Below are 23,852 nucleotides of genomic sequence, written 5' to 3'. Positions count from 1 at the left end.
TTTTCAAGAATTCACATGAAGTTTGATCAAGACTCAGGAGGAGGCCTAAAATGTTCCTGAAGTCACAGTTTATTTTGGATAACTCTTCCACCTGGTTGAGGTTTTTAGTATTAGAATATGAGCTGTGATTTAGTGTGACCTTCAGCCAGTTACTGCACAATGTCCTTGACTTCACATCCCGCTAATCCATACGGCTTTCAGTGTGATTTAAAGTTCTCAGGTGAGACACATAAAACTCTAAACTCTCTACCCTCACAGTCTAAACTAAACTCTCCTTATTTTATTTTGTTTTCTTTCAAAGAATGACATTCCCCACCTAGTTTCAGTTCCTGATCTACAGGTTTTCCCATTTCGAGTTCAGCATTAATCACCAAAGCCTGGATGGTCTGCTGGTGTCTTCAGTCGGTTCACATCCATTAAAAGCTAAATGACCCGCTGACAGCAGGGTGTATTTGTGTGTTGACTCGGAGCTGAGATGAAGCACTCGGACTTGAGAAGGGTCAGCAGGAATGTCCCTCCTCTGCCTGACCGGGAAAGCTTGTTTGTCTGTTTTTTGGTAAGGGTTTCCAGTCCGTCTCTCAACAAGAGCTAATGTTCACAATGTGGTGACCAAGAAGGGCAAAGCCACTTTCACCCTCTTTAATCACACCACCTTTGCTTACACCAGCTTAGGTGTGTTTGTGCAGCGAGCAGGAACTCCTACATCTTATTTAACAGAGTCTCGTGTGCACACACAAGAGGAAATATTTCCATAATAATATCAGAAATTCTGTATTCAATATTCTGTCTTCATCTTACATACTTGGACATTTTTCTTGTCTTGAGAAATAGAATTTTAAAAAATGAGCAATGACATGGTTTGAGTTATCAAACAGAATGTGCAGACAGGTGTATATAAGTCTTACTCATGGATATTTTGACTGGACAAACAGCTGTCAAAGATGACTCAGCATCACTGATTCAGCTGTGAAACTTCAGTTTTTGAACCTTTGGTATTTTAATCCTGGTTTAGTAGAAAGTTGGTGTGACTAAATGTCTTTTCTATCCAAAATAAAGGTACTCCGGCAGTGAAGATTTACTTAATAAAATAAAAGCAGGTGACAAATGGACACTTTTTCTTTTTTCTGACAATTAAAATGGCACTTGGCACTTGCAAATGATATGGCTATGCAATCATGTTTGTGATTTGTTACTTCTTTAAGATTCCCTTTAGCTCTTCTTTTTTAGCAACATAGCAGAAGTAATGAGTTTTTTTGTTTGCTCTCAGTTTCACGGGTTTATAATGTGGAATTTATACGATTCATACAGGTAAAAGGTTATGTATTGGATTTTAAAACCCTGTTTTTTGCTTTACAACTAAAATTCAGTAAATATAGGTTAGAGTTGTCTGTGTAGATTCTGTGAAAAGGGTTTTGGTAACTGTGCTTTCAGAATATAAAAAGGTTCCAGTTCCTTCACATTTCTTTCCCCATGATTCTGTTTCTTTTTACATTAGACAGTGTGGTTGTTCAGTCAGAAGAGAAATTCCAGTTTGTAGAAAGAGAGGCTTTGCACAAAAGTAGTCTTTCATCATTTGTAGTTAGATTTTTGCAGCTACTAACTCTGATTTTTGACTTTACAAGAGATTTTTTGGTTTTGTGACAGATTTTAAAAGACTCTAAACAAGACCTGTGACTTTACATGATGCTTAAATTACGTATTTTTTTTTTTTTACAGAAATTCACATTTTGCACATAAAAGTGATGAAATACCAGCTTAAATTTTCAATGACTGAACTTTACGGAGACAAAAAGTTGTCAACAATAAAACTGTCATAAAGTAAGCAGTTCTCTATTTATTTAAAGTTGCTTGTCTCGATTTTTTAAATTAATACAGTGCAACCAACACTGAAATAATGACATTTTTGAGTCAATGTATGAACCTTAACTCATTAATTGGACTTTAGGGTCCTTCATATTTCTTTACGATTCTTCCTAAGAGTTTAATTCACACCATAAAATTTTACAAGCTAACATGAAATGTAATGGTAGCTTATGCCTTTGGAGTTTTTTTTACTGTTCAACTATTATACTATAATTTGCTTGGCCTCAAAAGCTTTGGAGAGAAGCTGCATTTGCCGCCATTTTGTTCTTGATCATTTCAATCTCAGGTCAAATCTCTTGAACTGGTGTGATTGAGCAACTCAGACAAGCAAATCTATGCATATCGGCAGCTTAATATACCAAACATATTAATATAAAATGGACAGACAGGTTAATTTGCAGCTATATTTTGACTAAAGAGCACTTTTAGAAAAATCAGTCATGATTTAAATGGTGAAAGACAAACATATGCCCAAACTTCAAACATGATGAAGAATTATAAATCTTTTATTGTGCATGGATCCTTTGTAGATATCATGGCTATACAGATACACTTTAGATACATATCTATGATTATACATTTTCCCATAACGAACATTGTAAAGTGATATGTCTGGTAGTATGTATAGTATAACAAATTTTCATTTTGGAATGTACGGTGTATGAGGTAACTGCAAACATTAAAATTACATAAAAATGGTCTCTATTTTGTGCATATTTTACTCATTTTTGTAGCATTTTGTTAATCTCTCCAGCCAAAGGTAGTAAGCCCAGGGTGAAGAGGTGTTAAAATGGCACACGTTGCAATCGCTATCAAAAATAGGAATTTGAATTCTTTAAATGACAAAGAGAAGACATTTGCAGAATGTCTGAAGGACCAATTCATGTAATTATCCAGGACGTTTTGCAAGGTACCTGTATTTCATTTTTACAGTTTGCAACAGCAGTTATCTGCCCAAAACCAAACAACACTAGACCCTACAGCCAGATCGCCACTGACAGCACAGTGTTCGCAATCTGTTACAAATACTTAACAGACAGAGAAAAGGCAAATTTAGATTCACAGGAAGTACATAACACATTTTGTATCCGCCATTTGCATTCCATGATTCATAACTACTCAGGATTTATTATCTTCTGTGGAGAGTATTAACTTATATTACTTCAATATTATAAAAAAATATACTTCACACATGTATGACCTGACAAAAGAAACCAAAATAAATCTTAATACATAGAACTACTTTCCATTTCTCTCACGGTTACGTATGCTCACTAACATCAAATGAATGTTGCAAAAGTAAAAGGAAATAAAACACATTTTAGTGTTTTCTAACACTAAAAGAAAAAAAAAAAACATCAAAACTTAAGAGAAATGATTTTTTCCTCTCCAATTAAGGCCTCTGAAACAACTGGTACATAACTTTTTTCCTCTTGAAATTTTTTTATTTTTTTATTTTTTTTGCTGATAGATTAGCTGTTTCAGTGACACATTATGTGATACTACAACTTTTAAAACACCCAAAACACAAGTAGGGCTTGCACAATCTCAAAGTGTGTTCTATAAAATGCATCACAAGACCAAGACGCAGTCAGTCGAGGTTTTCTTTCACTAAGGTGCAAAAAATCAATTACCGAGGGAGGGGCAGGGGGGGAAACAAAGTAAAACAAAACATACAAGAAAGCATACATTTTTTGTGCTGAACAACAATATTTCAGAGTAAAGCAGCTGCATGATTGTAAAAACAAGCTACAGTATAACTATATGATAGTAAAAATAATAAGAATCCACTGTTAGTTTGGTTTTTGTTTGTTTTCTAACTTTATACGGAGCTTTTTTTTTTCCTCAAACTTACAGATCCTTGTGTCTTCACTGTACAAAAATATACTAACATTTCTCCAGTCATTTTTGCATCCTTAAACATTCTGAACATCAAAAAGGTTGGAAAGTGCTAAATGAACGCTCTATAATGTGAACAAGATCTTTTCGTTTCTGATTCTTCTCTTCGCTAGATTTCTCAAACTCCAGCAACTTTGGGGTGGTGGGGGGGGGAGTGGGGGAGTTAAGTCCCTTCATGTGGCCCTGAAGCCCTCCAGCCGTGTACCACGGTGGCACAAACTACATACAGTATACACATCTGGACACACACCTCACTGTGCAAACACTGGCCCAACCAGGTCCCAGGATCAAATAGCACATAGGCTACTGACACACCTACATACTATTTTTGGAACACACCTATCAAAAACAGTTTCATACTGGACATGGAAATGGAAATATAAATAATGACTATTTCTATACATTTTATATATACGCCGCTTGACCCCCCCTGACCCTCTCCCCTAAATAAACCTATGCTTTCTGGGTTCCTTCTGCACAGGAAGCTAATCGTGTTGGATTAGAGATCAGAACTGAACGACAGATACCACAAACTCGGGGCGGGATTGACAAAAGCCGGGAGAGTCAGGAAGGTATCACAGGTGCCAAATGAGACGCTACATCCCTCGATTTATATCCGCCATTCAGCGCTCACTCACCAGCCCATCCTCCCGCTACACCCCCAATTCGTCTAATGCAATTACTCTGCTGAAATCGGAGAACATTAAGTACAAAACGAAGAATACAAAACAACAGAGAGAGAGAGAGGGGAGGAGGGAGAATAAAGCTATAACCCTGAAGCTGGGTGGCGCCGAAAACTGCTCATTTAATGACAAAGTACTGGATGACGAAAGCGATGAGGATGGCGATGACGGCGAAAACCATGAGGAGGAGGAAAGCGCACTGCTCGTCCGTCAGGCTCTGTCTGGCTCGGTTGGACTCGATGCCGGTCCTGGACCCCGAGCCGGCAGCGCTGCCGCTCAGCGCCACGTCGTTCCGCTGCGGGGAGAGGGTCACCGTGGGGCTGTAGGGACCGCTCAGCTCTGGGGCGTCCTGGCACTGCCGGATAGCACAGACTCGGAAACGGTAGTCGCTGCTGGACTGCAGGTTCTGGACGTGGAAGGATGTGGCAGCGCCTTTGTAGGCCTGTGAACAGGAGGGACAATGTGTGATTAAAAACTAAACATCAGACAAGGAACAGAGTAAAAATCACGTTTGGTGCCGTGTATTTGTGTGTAGGTAGTTTTTTGTTTTTTTTCATGTTACGTCCAGCAGGTGTGACCACTCTACAATCAACAGGGGGCTTAGAAGCCAAGTCACCCCGATCATCGTTGCCAGATCGGCAGCCGGTGAGCTGTGTGGTGTCGTCAAGCCAAGCGTGTGGTGCTAATCAACCGCTTCATCGGCTTCTTCATTTTAGCTAAGAAGCTCGCTTTAATTTGAATTTCGTGTTGATTTAATTTGTAAATAAATGGCTTTTTGTTCTATAACCAGGTGGTGCATGGGGAAATAGCATGTGGACTAAATGCACAAATTAATTATTGTTTTTTTCAATCTTAACCCTCAGAGACCCAAAACCTGCTGGTTTGCTTGAAAGACAGAATTTGTTTTAAATTGCCAAAATGACTGCATTTATGATAGCAAGAAACTTCAACTAAAGGAAAAGAAAAAGAAATCATTGAATTTCCAACTGTCCTTAAACTAATCATGCATTTTTGGGGGAATTAAATCAATCTCAATTAGGCTTCAATTTAAGACATTTTATCAAAATTCCTGTTGAAAAAAAACCCTAATTTTCTCTAACCAAATTCTGTATAAATAAATAAATAAATAAATAAATAAATAAATAAAATTCTGTCGTGATCAAAAAACGGCAGTGAGTGTTTACACAGACTGGAAAAAAGTATGAAAACAAACTAAAAATGCAAGTAGTAAAATATCTACAGTATGCAGTATGGAGTTACTATCTTTTCCAGGCGTTTGCAACACCTGTGGACACGTGAAAAAATGTGCCCAAAATATGCTGATATGAATTCCAAGTTTTTAAAAAGTTTCTAAAATGAAAAAACAAAGCAATATGTTCTCTATTTTGTACCGTTTCCACAAAGGTGCAGGATTTTATATTGTTTCAATTGTTAAGCATATTAGAAAAAAAAACTACACAGACAAATGTCTCTCTCAGTTTTCACTATTTTTCATTTAGCAGACTATTTTCTGACTGATTTGTCAGAGTTGTGTTGTTTGTTGCCTTGGAAGAAGTGGGAAGCCATCTGCCTTTGCTGTCTGCCCAGCTGACACACCCACTAGTTTCTACTGAGCCTTGTGAACCTGATCTGTTTGGTTGCTTGAGTGACATTTTTTTGATTCTCTTCACTAAGCAAACTAACAGTTCATTCAAAGAGTGAAAGTGAGCCTAAAACTGAATTAAACTCAGCTTAGAAATTGTAAAATATAATGGAAAAACAACTCTTGGAGACAAAGGAGACTGTAGGAGGATAGAAGGCGCTTTTATACAGATTTGAAATAGCAGAAGCATAAAAATGATTGAACTGTGCATTTCACAAGAGCCAAACTACAATAGCCTGGGTGGTGCAAAAGACTGAAACAATAAAACTCCTATCCTCAGCAAAAATAAGAATCCCATTTCTTAAACATGGCTTTTTTAATCCAGGCCACTGAGATTGACAATAAGGAGGGAAACAAATGGGGATGGCGGTCACATATTTCAACTTCCTGATTCAATTGCCACGGATGATGTGGTGAGATTAGCATAAGCCTGCAGTGGCCATTATTCCACGTTAACATGGCTGGAGGCCACTAAGAAGGATGAATGTGCTGGCAAGGGCCAGACACCTGGGATACCTCATGGATCAATGACCTTTCCATAATGGGCAATTTAAAGCCAGCGGTGACTAATACAGAACGCTGCGACGCCGCGGCGAAAACATTGAGGCCCTGGATCCATCTGTATCCTGATCTGCATAAAAAGGCCACCGTGATGAATGGCAGGTCAGTCGAAGGTAACAGGGAAGGACGTAAAGCACTGAGAGGGAGCGCTGAACCGTCACACGACAGAGCCAGTACCTGTTTAAACTCTGAATTTCCCATCATGCACTGCAAGGTATAGATCACTGGGTCCCCCTTCATGGGCGGTAGGGCCTCCCATGTGACTTCGCAGGAGTTGTCGTCCACACGCTCCACTTTAGGGGCTGCAGGGGGAGACAGGATGTAATGAAGGGAGGAAATATCTGCAACAATTTAACTTTATCATCTTGAATACAAAAGTTCCAAGCAGTCGGATTAAGAAATGCTAAATTCCTAATGACGAGGAGGACTGTAAGTTACTGCAGATTTACTTCATGTGTCATAATATGAACAAGCAGAAATGTAAATAACATGAATAGATCTGCCGGCAGCTCTTGTTAGGATTCACTGACATCATTTGAAAAGCTTGACATGGCAAAACTACTAATTCGATAACTGAATAATCGATCAATTACTGAAACAAGAAAGTGACTATTTAAATAATGAAGTGCACAATTACTTAACGGCTCTTGTTTCGGTATCAGCTTTTAAATTTAGCTTGAGGCTGCTGGCATTAACTGAGAATAAAGACAATTAAAATTCTCTTTGTGCCGATGTGTGTTTTTGTGATTTTATGAAGTGCTGCTACAACTGTGCAATTACCGATACTCTGCTTTATTATTTTGTGTTGAAAGGTTGTTAAAGCCAGTAGTTGGGACCACACGAAGCACTGTCAGGCTGCAAGAAGGTAGTTCATGCATTTATATAATCTATGTAATCAGTTAGCACAAAAAAAATTACAAGCAATGTCACCAACTAATCAACAATTACATTCACTGGCAACTAATATACCTAAATTGACTAGATTGATTATTCACTGCATCTCTATCCTAAACGCAAGGAAACTGCTATTTATAAGAGCTTAATTTTGCAGACTGGTACCATATAATAGTCACTGAGATGTGTGAAAAGGTCCTTTGGGAGCAAAAAAAATACTTAATTATTTAATTTAAACTCAGTGTAACAATGATATGTAATCTACAGAGGAAGAAGTTAGAACAAACCATATCTATAAAAGCATCCTGAGCATTAAAAAAGGACAATAGAGAACAAAAATATCCAAAATTTATAATAATCGTTTTCATATGTGAAATAATCTTCCACTTATTATAACTGAATTAGAGCGTTGGGGGTTTTTTTGAAAGTGTGGCTGCTACAGAAACTACTTGATTTAATATGAGAGTACTTGCTCGGATAAGAACAGTGACTCAGCTGATGGATTGAGAGCGAATTCTAGACAACGATATGTGACTTTGCCTCATTAGCAGAGTAGCAGCTATGAGTCATGCTCTTCTTTAGGTAGGTGGCACTTTAGGCAAAAACTATAAAAATACGTGGTTGTACTGAACTGGCAATGTGCCCTGGTAATCATTAAAAAAAACACACAGCTTTTTGGCGTTATAATATTAAACTTTAGACTTAATGCTGAAATGGTTAGTCGAAATTCCAACAGTTTATATTTGAGACTCCACTTCACTGTGTGGGGAGACGAGCGGTGCTGAGTAACACCGACGATCTGGCATATGACTGCCTGATTCAACAGAGGTGCCGTACTGAGAATAAAGCCTACGTCCTCATTACTGACTTCAGCGCGTGGGATCAAAAGAGGCTTTGCCGAGGCAGCGGAGACCAGACCACAGCGCTGAGCAGCCCGACTCATGATGACAGCCGACAATTGAATCTGTGGCTGCTGGGTTTTTACTCAAACGCAAGTCAAGCTTGGGGCAACTGAGGTTAAAAGCTGAGCACACTGGCTGTCAGCATCGAGTGTTTGTAAAGATAATAAGAACTGTTACACACAAAACAGGCAAAAAGAAAGAATGAGGGGAGCAAAAGAAATGAAGACAGAACAGGAGGAGGAAGAGAAGAAGGAAAGCTGGCACCGTACCTTTCACTGGGGCTGGAGGAGAGCGTGGGGTTGTGAATGTGTAAACATTGGAGAAGGGCCCTTCGCCCGCCTCATTAAAGGCCTGGATGCGGAAAGTGTAAGAGGTAGACTCATTAAGCCTCTGGACTTTGTGAGTGTGGCATGGTCCTTTATACAAGGATATAAATCTGCAATGACAGGAACATGAAAAAAGAGAGAGACCGGATTTAATGAGCAAAGGGTAAATATGACAAAAAGCAAATGAGACGAGTGGCTCCTCTGTCAGGAAATGTACAGCGGCATGAAGCACATCATCAGTTTCTGTCTGCTGCGTTAGTTTCTACGCCTTCCTGGATACAGTTATCTGAAGCTTTTGCTCAAACTCCAGTCTCGGCTCTTATCTGTTCATCTTTTGTCAGGTCACTTCCCCGTCGCCTGACTAATGGGCCACTGACCTGCCGCTCTTGTCCCCCATCTGCAGCTGATACTGGAGGGCGTCTGAGGTGACGGCTTTGGCCGGGCCGTCGCCCCACTTGAGCCTGAGGGTCTGGTGGCTGAAGGCGGTGCACTCCAGGCGGGGGGGCTGAGGGGGCAGGGGCTTCGTCTTCAGCTTAAAGGTGTGACTAAAGGGGCCTGCACCCAGGCTATTCAGGGCTTGGATTCGGATCCTGAGGAAGAAGAAGAAGGAGGAGAGATTTAGCCACATCAGAGAGCTGCCAAAACTGAGCTTACCTGAGCAGAAAATACTGCAGTGACTGTCAAAGTGGCATTAACAGTATTTCATCTCATGGGCAGAAGGTAATGGTCAGCATCTGTCAATGTACAGCAGCATATTTTATTTTGATTCAGCTCCGTGTTTGGTTCTCAACACACTGGCAAAGTCAGCCAAATAATTCAGCCTCAGTCTATGTTTGAGTCTAATATGTCGAGCTTTCAGATACTATCACTGTGCATATCATGAATGCAGTTTAAAATAAATCTCGTGTTAATGACATTTCAGATAAATAAAAACTGTTTCTTAAAACATTATTCTACAAAGCCTACTTTATTTAACTCTTCATAATGCTTATTTTCCACTAAAAAAGAGCCGGTTTTATGATCTGGAATCATCACCTATGCAGAAGCGTCTCATGACATCCAATCTAATCTATTAAAACAAACAAAACAGCTTGTTTAGGGAGGGAGAAAAATAATTTTTTTGCAGAATTTATCTTTGTAGGTCCAGTATACAACTGGTGGGGTAACATCATAGTGTCAAGAACTGAAAGTGTTAGTGTTTTGTTCCTTTTTCAAACAAGTATTGTTACAGTCAAGTTACCTGCTTGAAACTAAAATGTAGGTCTCAGGTTTGGACAGCAACTGTTCTGTAAACAGCTGCCAGGACTGGTTTACAAATATAATTTTATTTTACTTCAGGTGTCCTCTTTAGCATCCTTTGTTACAACAGAATTAATATACAAGCTCAGTATGCGTCTAATGGATTTGTATCTCATTTTATGTCTACTGAGCACTTTTAAATCCGTTCGCTCCTGTTGACATCTGAAAAGTTCACAGTTGCGTCGTACATCATAACGCGACATTCTGAGTTTTCAGTGACAAAGCACCGACCTGTAGCTGGTGTCAGGCTGCAGATGCTGGATGATGTGTTTGGTGACGGGGCCGACAACGACGGGCTGCCGTTCTCCGAGATCGATCAGGTAGGAAGTGATCTCAGAGCCGTGATCGCATGGAGGATCCCAGCAGATACCCAGGCAAGTGGATGGAGAGTAAACCGGTGGTGGCCTTGAATTGCTCTCCTCCTCTTCTTCTTCTTCTTCTTCTTCTTCATCTTCATCTGCATCCACTTGAGTCTCGTACCTCAGCAGCTCGGACTCCTTCAGCACGTAGATGTTGCTGACAGCTGCAGGCACCGAGCAGGGCGTCTGGCAAAGCACCGCTTCGCTGAAGAGCCCGACGCCAGCCACGTTCACAGCCTGCACGACAACGAAACACAAGACTGAGTCAACGCTCACTTGTTACGCGGAAGGACACGCGTGCAATGTCCATGTTTGACCACAAGGTGGAGTTCTAATGTAAACATAACTGGTAAAGATTTCAACAAGGCTCAACCACTATGTTTTTTTTCTTTTTTAGTCAAGTTTTTAATCCCAAAAAATACATTTTAACATAAAGTAAGACCATGCTGAATCTGACTGTTCACTGCTCCACAGTAGCTGACATGACCTGCACTAATACTAAAATGACTTAATACTTTAGAATTATTCATACTGAAATAAGTTTGTGAGATGCAATATTTTAGGGTTCCTTTTAAAGAATGGCACAGATGAATAAACAGATTACCCTTGTCTTCATGAAAATAAGTAGCAAAAAATATATTGTTTGTTGATCCTCACCTGTACCCGGCAGAAGTAGTTGGTTGCAGGCAGCAGCCCTTTCACTTCATGGCTGAGTCCCGATCCAGTGTAACACGTTTGCATGCAGCCTTCAGCTGCTCCCCACTCCAGACGAAACTCTGTCACTGGAGCTCCATTGCAAGGAGGCGCCTGGAGGACAAACACCAATGACAAAGCCCGTCAGCACTGATGACACAGTGTTGTTGTGCTTCATAATAATGCAGCTGTATGTAAATTCTCCTGTATATTCTCAGAGAGATGCATGTGATTACTGTGTACATCAGTGGAGGAATGGAAATGAAGCCGGTCTCACCTCCCAGCTCACAACAACACAGCTGGGGGATTTGCATGTGGTGGAAGGGCTCTTGCACTGCTCAGGGGCCCCGGGGCCGGTTGTAACCTCACAGCGCTCCGAAAGAGGACCGAACTATTTGCACAAAAGAACAGATGTATTCAGTGAGGGAGGGCTGGAAACGTGTAGGAGAAAAAAAAGCAAATCTCTTCTCTCGGTTTTTACAGTCTCTCTCACCCCAGCCTTGTTTGCTGCTTTGAGCCGGAAGCTGTAGGTTTTGCCAGGCATTAACCCTCCCACAGAACAGTCCAGCTCTGGACCCTGGTAAACCTCCCTGCTCTCCTCAGACTGCGGCCCACTCACTTCTACACAGTAGCAGGACACTGGGCTTCCTCCGTCTACCTGAGGGGGACCTAGAGAATTTGTGCAAACCAGTGTTTAGAAATCAATAGGCTTAAAAAAAAAAAAAAAAAAAAAAAAAAAAAAAGAGTTTTCTAAGAAAAAATAATACACACAAAAAAGAACACAAAGTGCATAATCAAAGCTCACTGCTTAGAGGTTGTTTGCTAGACAAATAAATGCATCAACAGAAGCTAGAAATGCATCCCACACAGATCTAAGTTGGAGAGGAATGACTCACCCCAACGCAGTTGCACCTCCCTGGCTTTGGGCTTGCCCACCAGCCGAGGGGGCTGGCAGGGCCCCGGGGGCACCGCGGGAGTCTGGACCTGCAGGGTCTCTGACAGCTTGCAAAGGAAGACAACACACCAATTAAGACCTACAGAATGTAACAAATTGACAATCCAACTCCCTGCTCTCACTAGCTCTCACACAACACAGAAGAAAAAAAAAAAATGCGGATACAGAATGCCATTTTCACCAGCTTATCAGGCTGATTCAGGCTAAAACGAAGCAGAGCGGAGACAAATATGATTTTAAGAAGGTACACAAGCATACAGAGCTACGCTGTGTGCTATGGATTAAGTTAGACTATAGTCTTGCGAGTGAAAAATAGCCTCAACACCTGTGACAAAAGGAAGACATGTGAATGTTATGTCACACTGTGCTGTACCCAAAGAAGCAGGAACTTGCCACCATGACTCATGTTTCTTTACAAGCCGCGTCATGAATAAATGCATGCGCAAACAGCTGATGAAATAATTAATCAAAAGCATCTGAACTGAACTAATTAAGAAAAACATCCTCTGACACATGCAGGGAGGGTTAATCGATTAGCAGGCTTTGTCTTGTACTTACACACCAGGAGGCATAGTCTAATCTCACCAACATAAGAGACTCACTAAATGCCAATTTCCTATTAAAACTCACCATAAATAGAATGCATATCTCAAATTATTTCCATCAAAATTAATCAGCTCAACGCTGGCTGCCTGTCTTAATAAGTACAGTTTCGTTAACAGCTGTGAAATGTATCAATAATTAAAAAGCCGATAGGAAAACAGTGCATAACAATCAGATTTTATAAAGCTGCAATCTTGTGTGGACCTGCAGCCGTCACTCTGGGAAGACTTACTGGAATCTGGCGTGGTGCTGCTTTGAAAGTCAATTTTAACTTCAAGTAGATCAACCAACTTAAGCAATAAAAGCTGTGTCACAGTTTCTAATGAAAAGAAAACAGGTGCAATTTCGTGCTTCCTTTCTCCCTGCAATCATCTGCAACTGATCATCAAACTCTTTCAATTCCTGTGGCGAAACACAAGGCTCTGTGCGCTACCGTGTGTGCACGTGTACTGACGCTGAATGACTCACCGGGCTCTGCCCACCCTCGCTCATGCAGTAAACTCGCGTCTGGTAGGAGCAGCCGGGCTTCAAACCCTCACACACATGTTCCATCGCCGGCCCTGAGTACACCGGCCCCCATGATAAGCCTGAGTACAAAAAAACATTTTAAATGGATTTAAATTATTTCAATAAATGAGCGTTTTCAAGGTCAAAAAAAATTATTTCCGGCATTTTATCATATTATCACTGAGTAACTTACCACTTAAGCCCTCGCACAGCTCCACAACATACTTTGTGACTTCTGCACCGCCATTATCTTTAGGGGGTTCTAAATTTTAAGACAAACAAATAGAATAAAATCATTACCATCCCAACAACATTATGTTTGACTTGGGAATATATGAATTCCTTTAAAATGTGTTTTGAAGCAGATCGACAAATGATGAAATACAGTATAGGGAGTGATTTTATGTAACCTTGCTGCCTCTTTAAACTCCCAAAGTAATAAGCATTACAAATGGGAAAGGCAAATGTAGAAAAAGAATCAATTGCCAATCATGTGGCCTTTTTCTGTCCCTCAAATGTCTTCCGGAGCTCATTTTGTTGCACAGAGGAATTGGACAATGTTTTCATAACTGCAGGCATATTTTTTCTTTCCTTTTGAAAACTGGAAGCAGAAACCAAGTACAGCAGTGAGTGATGTGTCTGTCTACTGAGGTGTATGAAAGATTCATGCTGATGTCTGAAAAGCGGAGAGAATTGTCAGTCATATATTGTACAGACTAGTTGGGATGTCATCCGTCTCAGATGGTCAGGCAGTGCTCAGTAAGAAAAGTGAAACTGTAAACTGGACTTGCCAGCTGTCAACTGCAAGTAAGACTGAAAGGTTTTAATAAGAAAACAGTTGACTAGTGAGAGAAAGCTCACCCCAGGCCATCTTGAAGCTGTTCGGCAGAACTCTCCCTCTGATGACAGGCCTGCAGGGACAGCTGGGTCTGTCTGGGTTTGTGATGAACTCGACCACCTGGCTGGGGTTACTCTTCCCCTCCGAGTTGTATGCCGCCACCTGGACAAAGTGCACAAATAGAGGCAGTGAGGAGCCACATAATCCATCCAAATAAAGTGTTTTTGCAATGTTGGACATTCCTAAGTGGACTATTACTTGCAGCGGTTTATTTAAACCACCACGTTTTAAAAGACTTGGAGAGACACGGTAAAGATACCTGCAACATGGCCTCAGACCACATTATCAAATAGATTCTGCTGCTTAAATCTACACAACACAAGCATTTGCATTTCAGTGTGCCACATCTGCAATAACATTGAAATCTGTGCGAGCCTGCTGAGTAGAGCTCATCCACACACTGCACCAAGACCAACCTGCACGGCACCCAGCCTCCCCTCACACTAAGCAGCTGGATAATTGGAAATGAGGGAGGTTGTCTAGAATATTTCTATCATTTAGTCTTATGGTTTGTTGTGGTGAGACTTTTCTGTGTTGTTTAGAATTTCTACGATATAGATTCCTACAGCTTTGTGAGTAAAGCTTGCAAATTCTAACTGCGGTCTATGCATTAATATGATTTCACGATCTTGAAGCACTGCGGGAAAAAAAAAGAGCACCTGTTACTGACACTTACAGCAGGAAAATAACAGGTATTGAGAAGCGAGAAAGTCTGAATACCTGTGATCCGGCTCCCATCTTCAACTGATAATTGACTGGAACTGCACATTATAAATACAGCTATTTCGGCAAACCATGAACAGGTGAAGTGAATGTCATTGAAAATCTAGTTACAATGCAATGTTTTGCTGGGAAACCTTGGATCCTGGCATTCATATTGATTGTATTTTGACACAGACCATCCATCTAAACAAAGGTTTACAACAAGCACACTAACCAAACATTAAGAGCCTCTCCCAGCAGGACAATGCAGACTGCTAAAAATGCTCAAGAGCAGCTCGAGGAGCACGACCAAGAGCCACGGGCCTTTAATATCCTGTAATTTCAATCCGAATGGGCAATCACAGGCTCCCACTCCCAGTGTTCTAGTATTATCTACAGTAGGACCCACACCAAAAGGTCCTTTGGCCACGTTCTTACATTTTAGAGCTATTTTGGCCAGCACTGTAGTTTTTACTGTTACTCAAACAGGAGTAAACAGTTTGTTGGGAATTATTATCACAAGCATTAAAATATTCCACAATAACTGTTCACAAAACATCAATTGATCAGAATATAATGTAGCAGAAATAAAACTGTCTAAATACAGTAGCATTGTTCATAATAACAGAGGAGCATGACAGCTAGTGCAATGGTGTGGCTAATTTACATTCTTTAAACAATTTTTGGACCAAAATGTAGATCTATAGCACAGAGGTTACACACAGGGGAACTCTACTGCAGTAAACACAACACAGACACTTTTTAGAAGCCAAGTTTAAGATGTTAAGCATCTTAACAGTCATCAAAGTACATAGCAAAGCTGTCCACGACAGCTGCTTTCTGCTTGTCAGACTGATTGATTGAATAAATCTATCCCCAGCACATGGAGGGAAGATTTTTAAATGATATTCTGTGTTTATATATTGAACATTTTGACACAGAACCCACCTCACATTCGGAAGCAGGTCTTCAGTCTTTTATCAAAAATATATCTATCACTCAATGCCATCTTTTCTCTCTGGATTAACACTAGCTTTTCACCAGGAGCTTCACGGATCCTTGTAATGGTCTCTGTCAATAAATTGTGAAGGATGTTCACCTGTGATTCCTCAGAGCTATTTAGTCAATACTAAATAATTCAACAGTTGGAGGAGCAACAATTTTGAAGTAAATGGGAGAAGGTGGAAATGTGGGCAAGAGTGAAACACAAAGACAGAAACACGGAGAGAATGACAACAGTCTGTCCCTAAACTCTGACATTACTGCCAGTCAAAAGGCCACTACGGCTGAAACGCTTTACTCGACTGGCTTCTCACTGGGGCCCCGCATGTGATCAGCAGCGGAGTCCTAATATTGATGCTGTCGGTTGCCCACTGCTCTGCTGGCAGAATCCTGTAAACGGATGAGTCATCGGTCCGACGTGGGACTCAGCACCCCTCCCTGCCTGAAGCCTGCCCCCTCCACACATACATATCCTGCTTCAGCTTTTATTAAACCTCGGATCAGCAGCTCTGACTGCATACATGCTGCCTTACCCTGAACTTGTACTTGGTACTCCTGTGGAGATTCCTAACGGTGCAGGTGAGTTCGTCGCCGTCGTAGCTTGGCTGGAAGCCATATCCCTGGGACAGAGACAAATGACAAACAGAGAAAGAAAACAGCGAGGTGAGCAATGACTTACCAGACAACAATTGTAGCACAGAAAACAAAGTGGTCTGCAGGACAAACAGCTGCAGGGGGACAGCGGAATGTTTTTGTGTTGCTTGGCAGAGACGAAGCCTGCAGAAAGCTGCTTGAGGTGGGGCAGGCAGAGGCGACGGTAGCTACAAATGTCAGGTAACCTTTACAGCAAAAGTCTCACAAAAACAACAATTTGGACTGAAACAAAAAAGAGAATTCCTGAAGACAGCAAGCAGCTACTTAAGAATTTATATCAACCAAGTAACTGATGCCTGTAATAACAATAATAATTCTTAATATATTATAATAACTTTATTTATATAGCACCTTTTACACGGTGTTTTAGAGACGGGCAAAAAGAAAAGAAGGATACTCAGGAAAAACACCAAACAACAGAAAGCTGGTCAGTCCAAATATGATAAAAGATTCTCAAAATAAATGGGTACAACAAAAACAGAAAAAATAATAAAATGCTGCATTCAAGTTAGGCAAAGAAGAAGTGGAATAAAAGAAACTAGAGGGTAAAACCATAAACACAAGGTTAAAAATGATAGTAATAGTAGTAACAGTAAATAAGCAATATAAATACATACCTAAAGGGTCAAAGAGAATAAAATGAACAATGAAATAAATAATATTAAAAAAAAACAATTAGATGATAAAAATAGACAATTAAAAAATCCAAAATGGAAATGATTAAATGTTTATAGTGTACATACGAATTTCATACCATATAAAGATAAACTACAAGTCAAGAGATACCATCTGCGATATAAGAAGTAATTGTCCCTAGTATGCATCAAGCATTTTACATAGAAGAAGAACAATGAAACTAATGAAAACCATTAGTTGCAGATGTTAGATTTTGCTGTGTCATTCTTGTGCTTCAATCTCAAACAGAAACAATGAGAGACATACCGAGCCTTCCTCCTCCATCTCCAAAATATAGTAGATGTCATCCTCCTTGGGAGAGCTAGTGGGCCTCTGCCACTTCAGACACAGCCAGGTCACCCCTGTCATCTCCAGCTCTGGAGGGAAGGGTGGCAATGGCACACTGCATGAGGTGAACAGGTCCACCACTTCACTGAACTCGCTGGGGAGGGCAGAGAGAGACAGAGGATGGGAGAGAATGGGAGAAAGAGACAGGAAGAGACAGAGTGAGAGACGCACATACACAAACAGATGGAGACAGTGAATGGAAGAAACAGCAACATAAAAACGGACAACAGGGAGGGTGCCTCGCAGGAAATATCATCTAGCTTGTTAATGCGCCTACCTTACGCCAATGTCATTTTTGGCTGCAAGGCGGAAAGAGTATCTTGACGCTGGAGAAAGCTTGGTCACTCTGTACTGCTTCTGAGGTCCATAGTAGCACTGCTCGTAAGTGCCAGTGCCCTTCCCCTTAACAGAGCAAAGGCTTTAGTTTAGAAACGAGCAGCTTGGAATCTCTGTGAAACAACATGCAGCTTTGTGATGAATAAAAACGTACCTCATCCCACTGGAGAATGTAGTTTTGAATTTTGGAACCATTGTCACATGGAGCCTGCAGGTAAACCAGAGAGTTTTACTATACTCCACAAGTCACTAGTAAAAACGCCAATGCATGGTTATTTATTCATTTTGACTTTTTGAAATAGTACAATGTAATAAATTAAATGTCACAGATCAAATGAAGCAGAACACAGAGAAATAAATGTTTTTAGACAGCGTAAGGAGCACCATTCTTCATTCAACTGCCACCTATCCTCAGCACTACTAATAACAAATAAAGTGAATGTAAGTGTGCACACTTAGAGATTGACTTCATTTAGCAAAGCATGCTGAGTGTGCAAGCTGGCTCTTTAAGTGCTTTGCTAAACTGGGAGGCAACCATTATCTTAAACTCCCTGGAATGGCACAACATTAATGAAGCCACAGTTGGAGAAAAAAGTGCCACACTTAAGGGGATCTCAAAGAAAATTGGTATTAAAGGGTAGATTTGGGGATTTTAACCGAGTGCCCTTTTAGCATTAACTTGATTCTTCTATTTTAAGAAGACAAATGTGTGTGTAGCAGCTGCTATGGCTACCACTTCACTATTACAAATTAGACCATAGTCTTAATGCTTGGTTAGTATGCTGTATGTTTCACATTTTAATAAATCCTAGCTTTCTGTTACATAGATGTTGCTGATATTGTCTGTCTGCCCTTAAATCTGTGGCTTCAAATCCCAACCCCATCAGTCACGTTATTTTGTTTTACCTTCCACTGGAGTACAAGTGTGTTCTTAGTCCCACTGGCCTTCCTGGGAGGATTGGGAGGATCTGGCTCACAGCTTAAAGTGGTGAAGCTCACAGCCTCCGATGGGCTTCCCTGTAAACAGTTACACATTGCTTGGACCCTGAAGAAAAAAAACACACAGTGTTAGAGAATGTTCCACTTTGTATCGACACCGTGGTTCCAACAAATCAATCAGAACGTTATGCCAACCTGACGTGATAGTCTGTTGCTGGTCGAAGGTCTTCTAAAGTTGCACTTGGTTCTCCTCCACTGCGTCAAAGGAAAACAAACATTGTTCAGTGTTTTCAGTCAACTGTCAGCGTAAAATCTCTGACAACAGTTGGTGTTGAGCCTTCTGGCATGTTGTTGCTTGCGCTCACCAGTACATGCTCTGGTACTTTCCATCTTTGCCACTAACTGAGATGGAGACCTCAAAGCTGAGGTTCTCCGGGGGGCTACAGTCGTTCTCCATGCTGCCGTTCTCGCCTTCTGGCCGGTTGGGCGCACTCCAGCTCACGACTGCTCCTCTGGCCTGGATGTCTGACACCTAGCATATGAGACATTCATGGGTCACTGGCAAGTCAATCTAGTATCATGAAACTCTGACATGTGCAAAAAAAGCTTTTATTACTTCAACCAAAGTATCTGCTAAATCACTAAAGTAACATTTTAATTTTTAAAACCTAAAATGTCCACAAACGACCTTGTCCTATAAACAGCACTCTATCAAGTTTTCAGGTCTTACGCTTTCTAAACCTTCACAACAATCACATAGCTCGGTAGAGGAAAAATAGACAGGGATTATAGTATGCAACCTGATGTCACATTGGGGGGAAAAGGTTTTTCAGCATTTGCCAGGGATGTGCTGTGCAACCTTAAGATCTTTCATTCTGTTTGGAGGAGGTTTAAAAATAACCTGAGCTACACTGCAGGGGGGATTCATATGTGGAAGAACTCAATCAGGTCAAGTCTGTACCTCCTCCCCTTTGCCTTGGGGGGCCCACCTTAGTCCTTTGCTTCCCACAGTTCGATTCTCGGTCGTTTAACAAACCAGTGTGGCAGCAAAGATGGAAAGAAAAAAATCCACTTTCTATTGAAGCTGAACTTTCTCTGTATTCCCTTAACTTTATCTATCATCTTTCCAACAGACTTGCTTTGCCACTTGTACAAGGAGTTAAGATCTTAGCGACAGAGTATGACAAATCTCATCTTATGAGGTCAAGGAAATTCTATTTGTAGGGAATCTACTGATTCCCATGCAGCTTCTGCAGAAGAGCTATTCTTCATTTTATTTATCTACACTGCTGTTGTGACTCCAGCACCATTTCTCAAGGGTTATTTCAAATGATAAAAAAAAAAAAAAAAAAAAATACTTTTGCACACGTTTATATCTTTACCTGATTATTTTCTCACAATTAATATCTAATCTTATATTTTTCACTAAAATAAATGCAATTTTATGACTTACAGCATAGTGCCAGAAAATGTGAGAGCTAGGGGATTATTTAGTTAAAACTCAGCGCTTCTATCTAAGCAAAATGCAAAACTCTTAGCATAGATGTTTAGCGGCACATGTGGGAATAGAAATCCCCACATGGATGATAGTCAGCAGGTCTGACTCCATTAGCAAGACGCCAAGCAAGAATTCATCACGGATGTTAATAGAATGTTTAATGATGCAACGCAGACGCATCGTTACAAGTTTTCGTGGATGCAGCGTTAACAGATTCACATGAAATCATGCAATTTGTATGAATTACATAAAGAATAAAATTAAACAGAGAGACTGAAATGAATACCAACCACTGGTTTACTGATGGTACTCAATAACGCTTGCAGGGCCTGAGCCTCCTTATCCAGCTCTGAGGAAAGAAAAACACCACAGACTACATGAAATAAAGAAAAAAAGCTTGTGACAAACAACATTTCTGCAGGAGTTTGGATGTACTGGAGCATCTATCTGGATATAAATGTCATGTCAGTGTGCTGCTGGGACAGTTTATTAATTGCCATACTTTTACACCATCAATCCAATGAGTTATTTGGTGTTATAACGATTTTTTCCATGCTGAACCAACAGCGGAATAATTGTCAGTGCATTTAAAATGACTCATGATTTTTAAAAAAAAGAAAAAAAACATTTATCAAATCACCTAGCTCCAGTAATAGTCATTTAAAATGTGGAACTTATTTCTAAATTCAGTATTACACATTAACATTTAGCTGGTTTCCTTAGGGTTTTATTGTGGAAAAAGCAAGATAGTCACCTATGAAAGTAAAATGACCTGAATCCAATGTATTATAGCTATACCTAATGATATCAGCATCATCATCGGTCCTGGCCAATAAAAGCTTCAAAATGAAGTATTGGCATATGTCTGCACCTGTCAGTGAGCCAACTCTATAAGCTCAAAAATAATAATATGGTAATTCCACTATAGGAGAAACCTGATGTTCTCTGCAATTAGGTGGAAAAAATAAGTTACCGGCGTCAGCAATCAGCCAATTTAAAAATATCAGCATATTGGATACTGGCAAAAATCCAATATCATGGTTGTCTAAATATAACTAAAAGAAATAATGCAATCGAGTGAGGGAGTCAGCCACAAACAAACACATTTTGAAGTTGGAAAACTAGTTTACAAATTAGTTACGAGTACTACTACTACTACTACAGATAATGACAATAATAATAATAATAATAATAATAATAATAAAAACGGCATTATTTTTTGAAACACCCCATTAAAAATATTAAAAATGTAGCAATTTAATGGTCGGCTGCTCCTTGATTTTGCCAATCTTCATGAGGTCATCGGGTGACATTATTATTTCCTCTGCTTTAAAAATTGATAGTAATTAACTGCAGTCACCACAGAGCCCTATTAAACTCTTGTCCCAGTTGTAAACCTTGTCAAACCTCTACCCTTTGACCTCCTTACCTCCGGACTCTCCGTTTTTCCCCTTGCCCGTCTGCTTGTCAGGGCAGGCTACTGCGTGCCGAAGCTGCCCCTGCTCTGCCTCCGACCCCTTCCCTCCAATACCGTTATGAATGTCCGCCGTCAGGGGGCTGTTGCAAGTCTTTTGCGGCGACGGGGGAGGGCTGTCCTTCACCTGCCCTCCTCCGCCTGCCTGGCGCTCCTTCAGTTTCTTTTGCAGACGTTCGTGCGTTTTGCTAGTTCTGTCGTCTCTGTGAACAAACGGTGGGCGTCCATGTTGGGAGTGAGAATCTGCAGAGACTGGAACGACACAAAGGCCACACTTGAAGGTTTGTACAGACACAGACAGGAGCAACAAAGACCTGTCTGGAGGCCAGACAGGTAGGTCGAAAAACGGCAAACTCACAGGAAATTATTACAGGGACGTACAAACACACCAGACAGTCGCGAGGTAAGATTAAAAAGCTGAGAGACTAAACAGTTTGACTCAGGCCACGATTGCATAACTAGACTGTACAAATAAAGTGCTGAGAACAAATAAATAATATAACAGTGGAGTCCAGACACCGCCGGATTCATCTTACCCTGCTCCGAGTAGATATGAGCTGGATGGTACTGGGAGATGTACTGAGAGCTCATGTCGCCCACGCCTCCTGCCATGCCTGTGTACAGGTGAGGTGGAGGGGGCATCATGGCAGGGTGTGGGATGAAGGCAGGCAGGTGGGCATGGGGTGGAGGTGGAGGATGGTGGAGAGGGGAGTGCCCTCCGGGGTGGAACTCTGGCTGCTGAGGTAAAACCAGAACCCGACGCACTCCGTTCTCCTCTATGATCTAAGGGGAAACGAACAAGAGCACGGAAAGCAGATATCAAAGCTGCTCTGAGCTGGAAAAGATGTCAGTCAGATACACTGGACTGGAAACAGCATAGCAGGAGTACCTGTGAAACGTATCCAGGAGGCACATAGATTGGAGGCACTGAACCATTTGGAGACATCATGGGAACCTGAGCAGGACCTGTGAAGAAGGAAGGAACAAGATCAAACACTCTCCCTAAGGACAAACATCTGTTTCATCTGTGGGAAATGTGTTGCGGATAAGAGTTGTACACAGGGCTGAACATCCATTCAAGCCCAACAGGTAGATGTGAGCCAGAATAACAACACAGAAAGGTAGTAAATTTAGAACAAATCAAAGCATCACATAGTAGTTGATGAATAGATCAAATACTGACCCAGAATCCCAAATTTACAACTGGACCCTAAACTTGATCAGATAAGGATTTGTTGACTACACTCATAACATTCTGATATGCACAGTCTTCTGTCTGTGCGTTTACAGCTACCTTTCACCCACTATGAATATAATAAATGGACTTTAACTTCTGTATTGCTCCTCGCATTTTGCCACTTATGGAATACGAGACTTTGCAGGTTTTAATTCCAGCCAACCTCAAATATTACCTGTGTAGGGGGAATTTCCCCACACAGTGGAATTACTCTTTTAAACCAGCGGCATTTTTAATGACAATTCCATTTATTAAATACCTATGAGTGCGAAAAGGCAGAGAAAGGCATTTTTAAAATACTGGCAAAATGCAAGAAGACCACTTTACAAAAGTGCTGAGAAACAACAAAGTTTCCTGCTCTGTCGTAGGGGCCAGTTCAACAGCTTAGCTCAGCTCAGAGAAGTGACAGCTCAGCAGAAAGCCTCGGAGAGAGAAAGAGAGAGCGACCTCTGAGCCAAGTTTGCACATTTCTCTTCTTACAAACCTAAGACAGAAAAATACCAGGGCCCCACAACGCCACATGTCATGCAGGAGAACAAAAGGACTCACAATGCACACTGACCTCCTCGGACACTGCTTGAGGAAGAATTTTCCGTCATTCTGCCAAAAGTAGGCTAAGCAGAGAAAGCACTAATAAACAAGCAGCTATAATGGGTCTATGACTGCACAAGCTGGCCTGTGTAATGATGCAGCAAAACCTCTGACACTCCCACTAACACCCAGCACCACTTTCTCAGGTGCTAAAGTCCAGCTTTCAGCTCTCAGGGAAGAGAAATGGAAAGTTAAAGCAGGACATGCAGACAGATGCGAAGCTGTTGGGTAACCTAAATAAAACTAATGCAATTTAATAAGACAGCCCTCCAATGAACCCCACCTTCGTAAAGGTTACCAAATTAATTCATT

The 23,852-nt window shown here is 40.9% G+C and overlaps 1 protein-coding gene across 7 annotated transcripts in view; it reads right to left on the bottom strand.

Annotated features, from left to right (window-relative positions):
- Window positions 1-3,837: 3,837 nt before the first annotated feature.
- fndc3a (fibronectin type III domain containing 3A) overlaps window positions 3,838-23,852 on the bottom strand; it is a 48,151-nt gene continuing 28,136 nt past the window's right edge. For 6 of the 7 annotated variants that reach the window (XM_035944715.2, XM_035944714.2, XM_055012248.1 and 3 more), the window contains 23 exons: window positions 22,602-22,678; window positions 22,249-22,495; window positions 21,668-21,964; window positions 20,529-20,587; window positions 19,106-19,272; window positions 18,936-18,995; window positions 18,708-18,846; window positions 17,956-18,009; window positions 17,743-17,867; window positions 17,385-17,559; window positions 16,322-16,408; window positions 14,048-14,186; window positions 13,380-13,448; window positions 13,148-13,266; window positions 12,018-12,123; window positions 11,615-11,790; window positions 11,399-11,512; window positions 11,086-11,235; window positions 10,301-10,665; window positions 9,148-9,360; window positions 8,714-8,880; window positions 6,826-6,950; window positions 3,838-4,887 (listed from right to left, as the gene is read on the bottom strand). In XM_035944715.2, coding sequence (XP_035800608.2) covers window positions 4,564-4,887; window positions 6,826-6,950; window positions 8,714-8,880; window positions 9,148-9,360; window positions 10,301-10,665; window positions 11,086-11,235; window positions 11,399-11,512; window positions 11,615-11,790; window positions 12,018-12,123; window positions 13,148-13,266; window positions 13,380-13,448; window positions 14,048-14,186; window positions 16,322-16,408; window positions 17,385-17,559; window positions 17,743-17,867; window positions 17,956-18,009; window positions 18,708-18,846; window positions 18,936-18,995; window positions 19,106-19,272; window positions 20,529-20,587; window positions 21,668-21,964; window positions 22,249-22,495; window positions 22,602-22,678 — 3,554 coding nt within the window. In that variant the 3' untranslated portion in view covers window positions 3,838-4,563. Of the gene's footprint in view, window positions 4,888-6,825; window positions 6,951-8,713; window positions 8,881-9,147; window positions 9,361-10,300; window positions 10,666-11,085; window positions 11,236-11,398; window positions 11,513-11,614; window positions 11,791-12,017; window positions 12,124-13,147; window positions 13,267-13,379; window positions 13,449-14,047; window positions 14,187-16,321; window positions 16,409-17,384; window positions 17,560-17,742; window positions 17,868-17,955; window positions 18,010-18,707; window positions 18,847-18,935; window positions 18,996-19,105; window positions 19,273-20,528; window positions 20,588-21,667; window positions 21,965-22,248; window positions 22,496-22,601; window positions 22,679-23,511; window positions 23,564-23,852 lie in introns of those variants that run through there. The other variant, XM_035944717.2, reaches the window with a different exon arrangement.

The sequence above is a fragment of the Amphiprion ocellaris genome, chromosome 7, assembly GCF_022539595.1.
Source record: "Amphiprion ocellaris isolate individual 3 ecotype Okinawa chromosome 7, ASM2253959v1, whole genome shotgun sequence".
In the NCBI taxonomy this organism is placed as follows: Eukaryota; Metazoa; Chordata; class Actinopteri; family Pomacentridae; genus Amphiprion; species Amphiprion ocellaris.
Note: the sequence above shows the minus strand (reverse complement) of the source record. Positions and strands in the feature narration are given on the sequence as shown.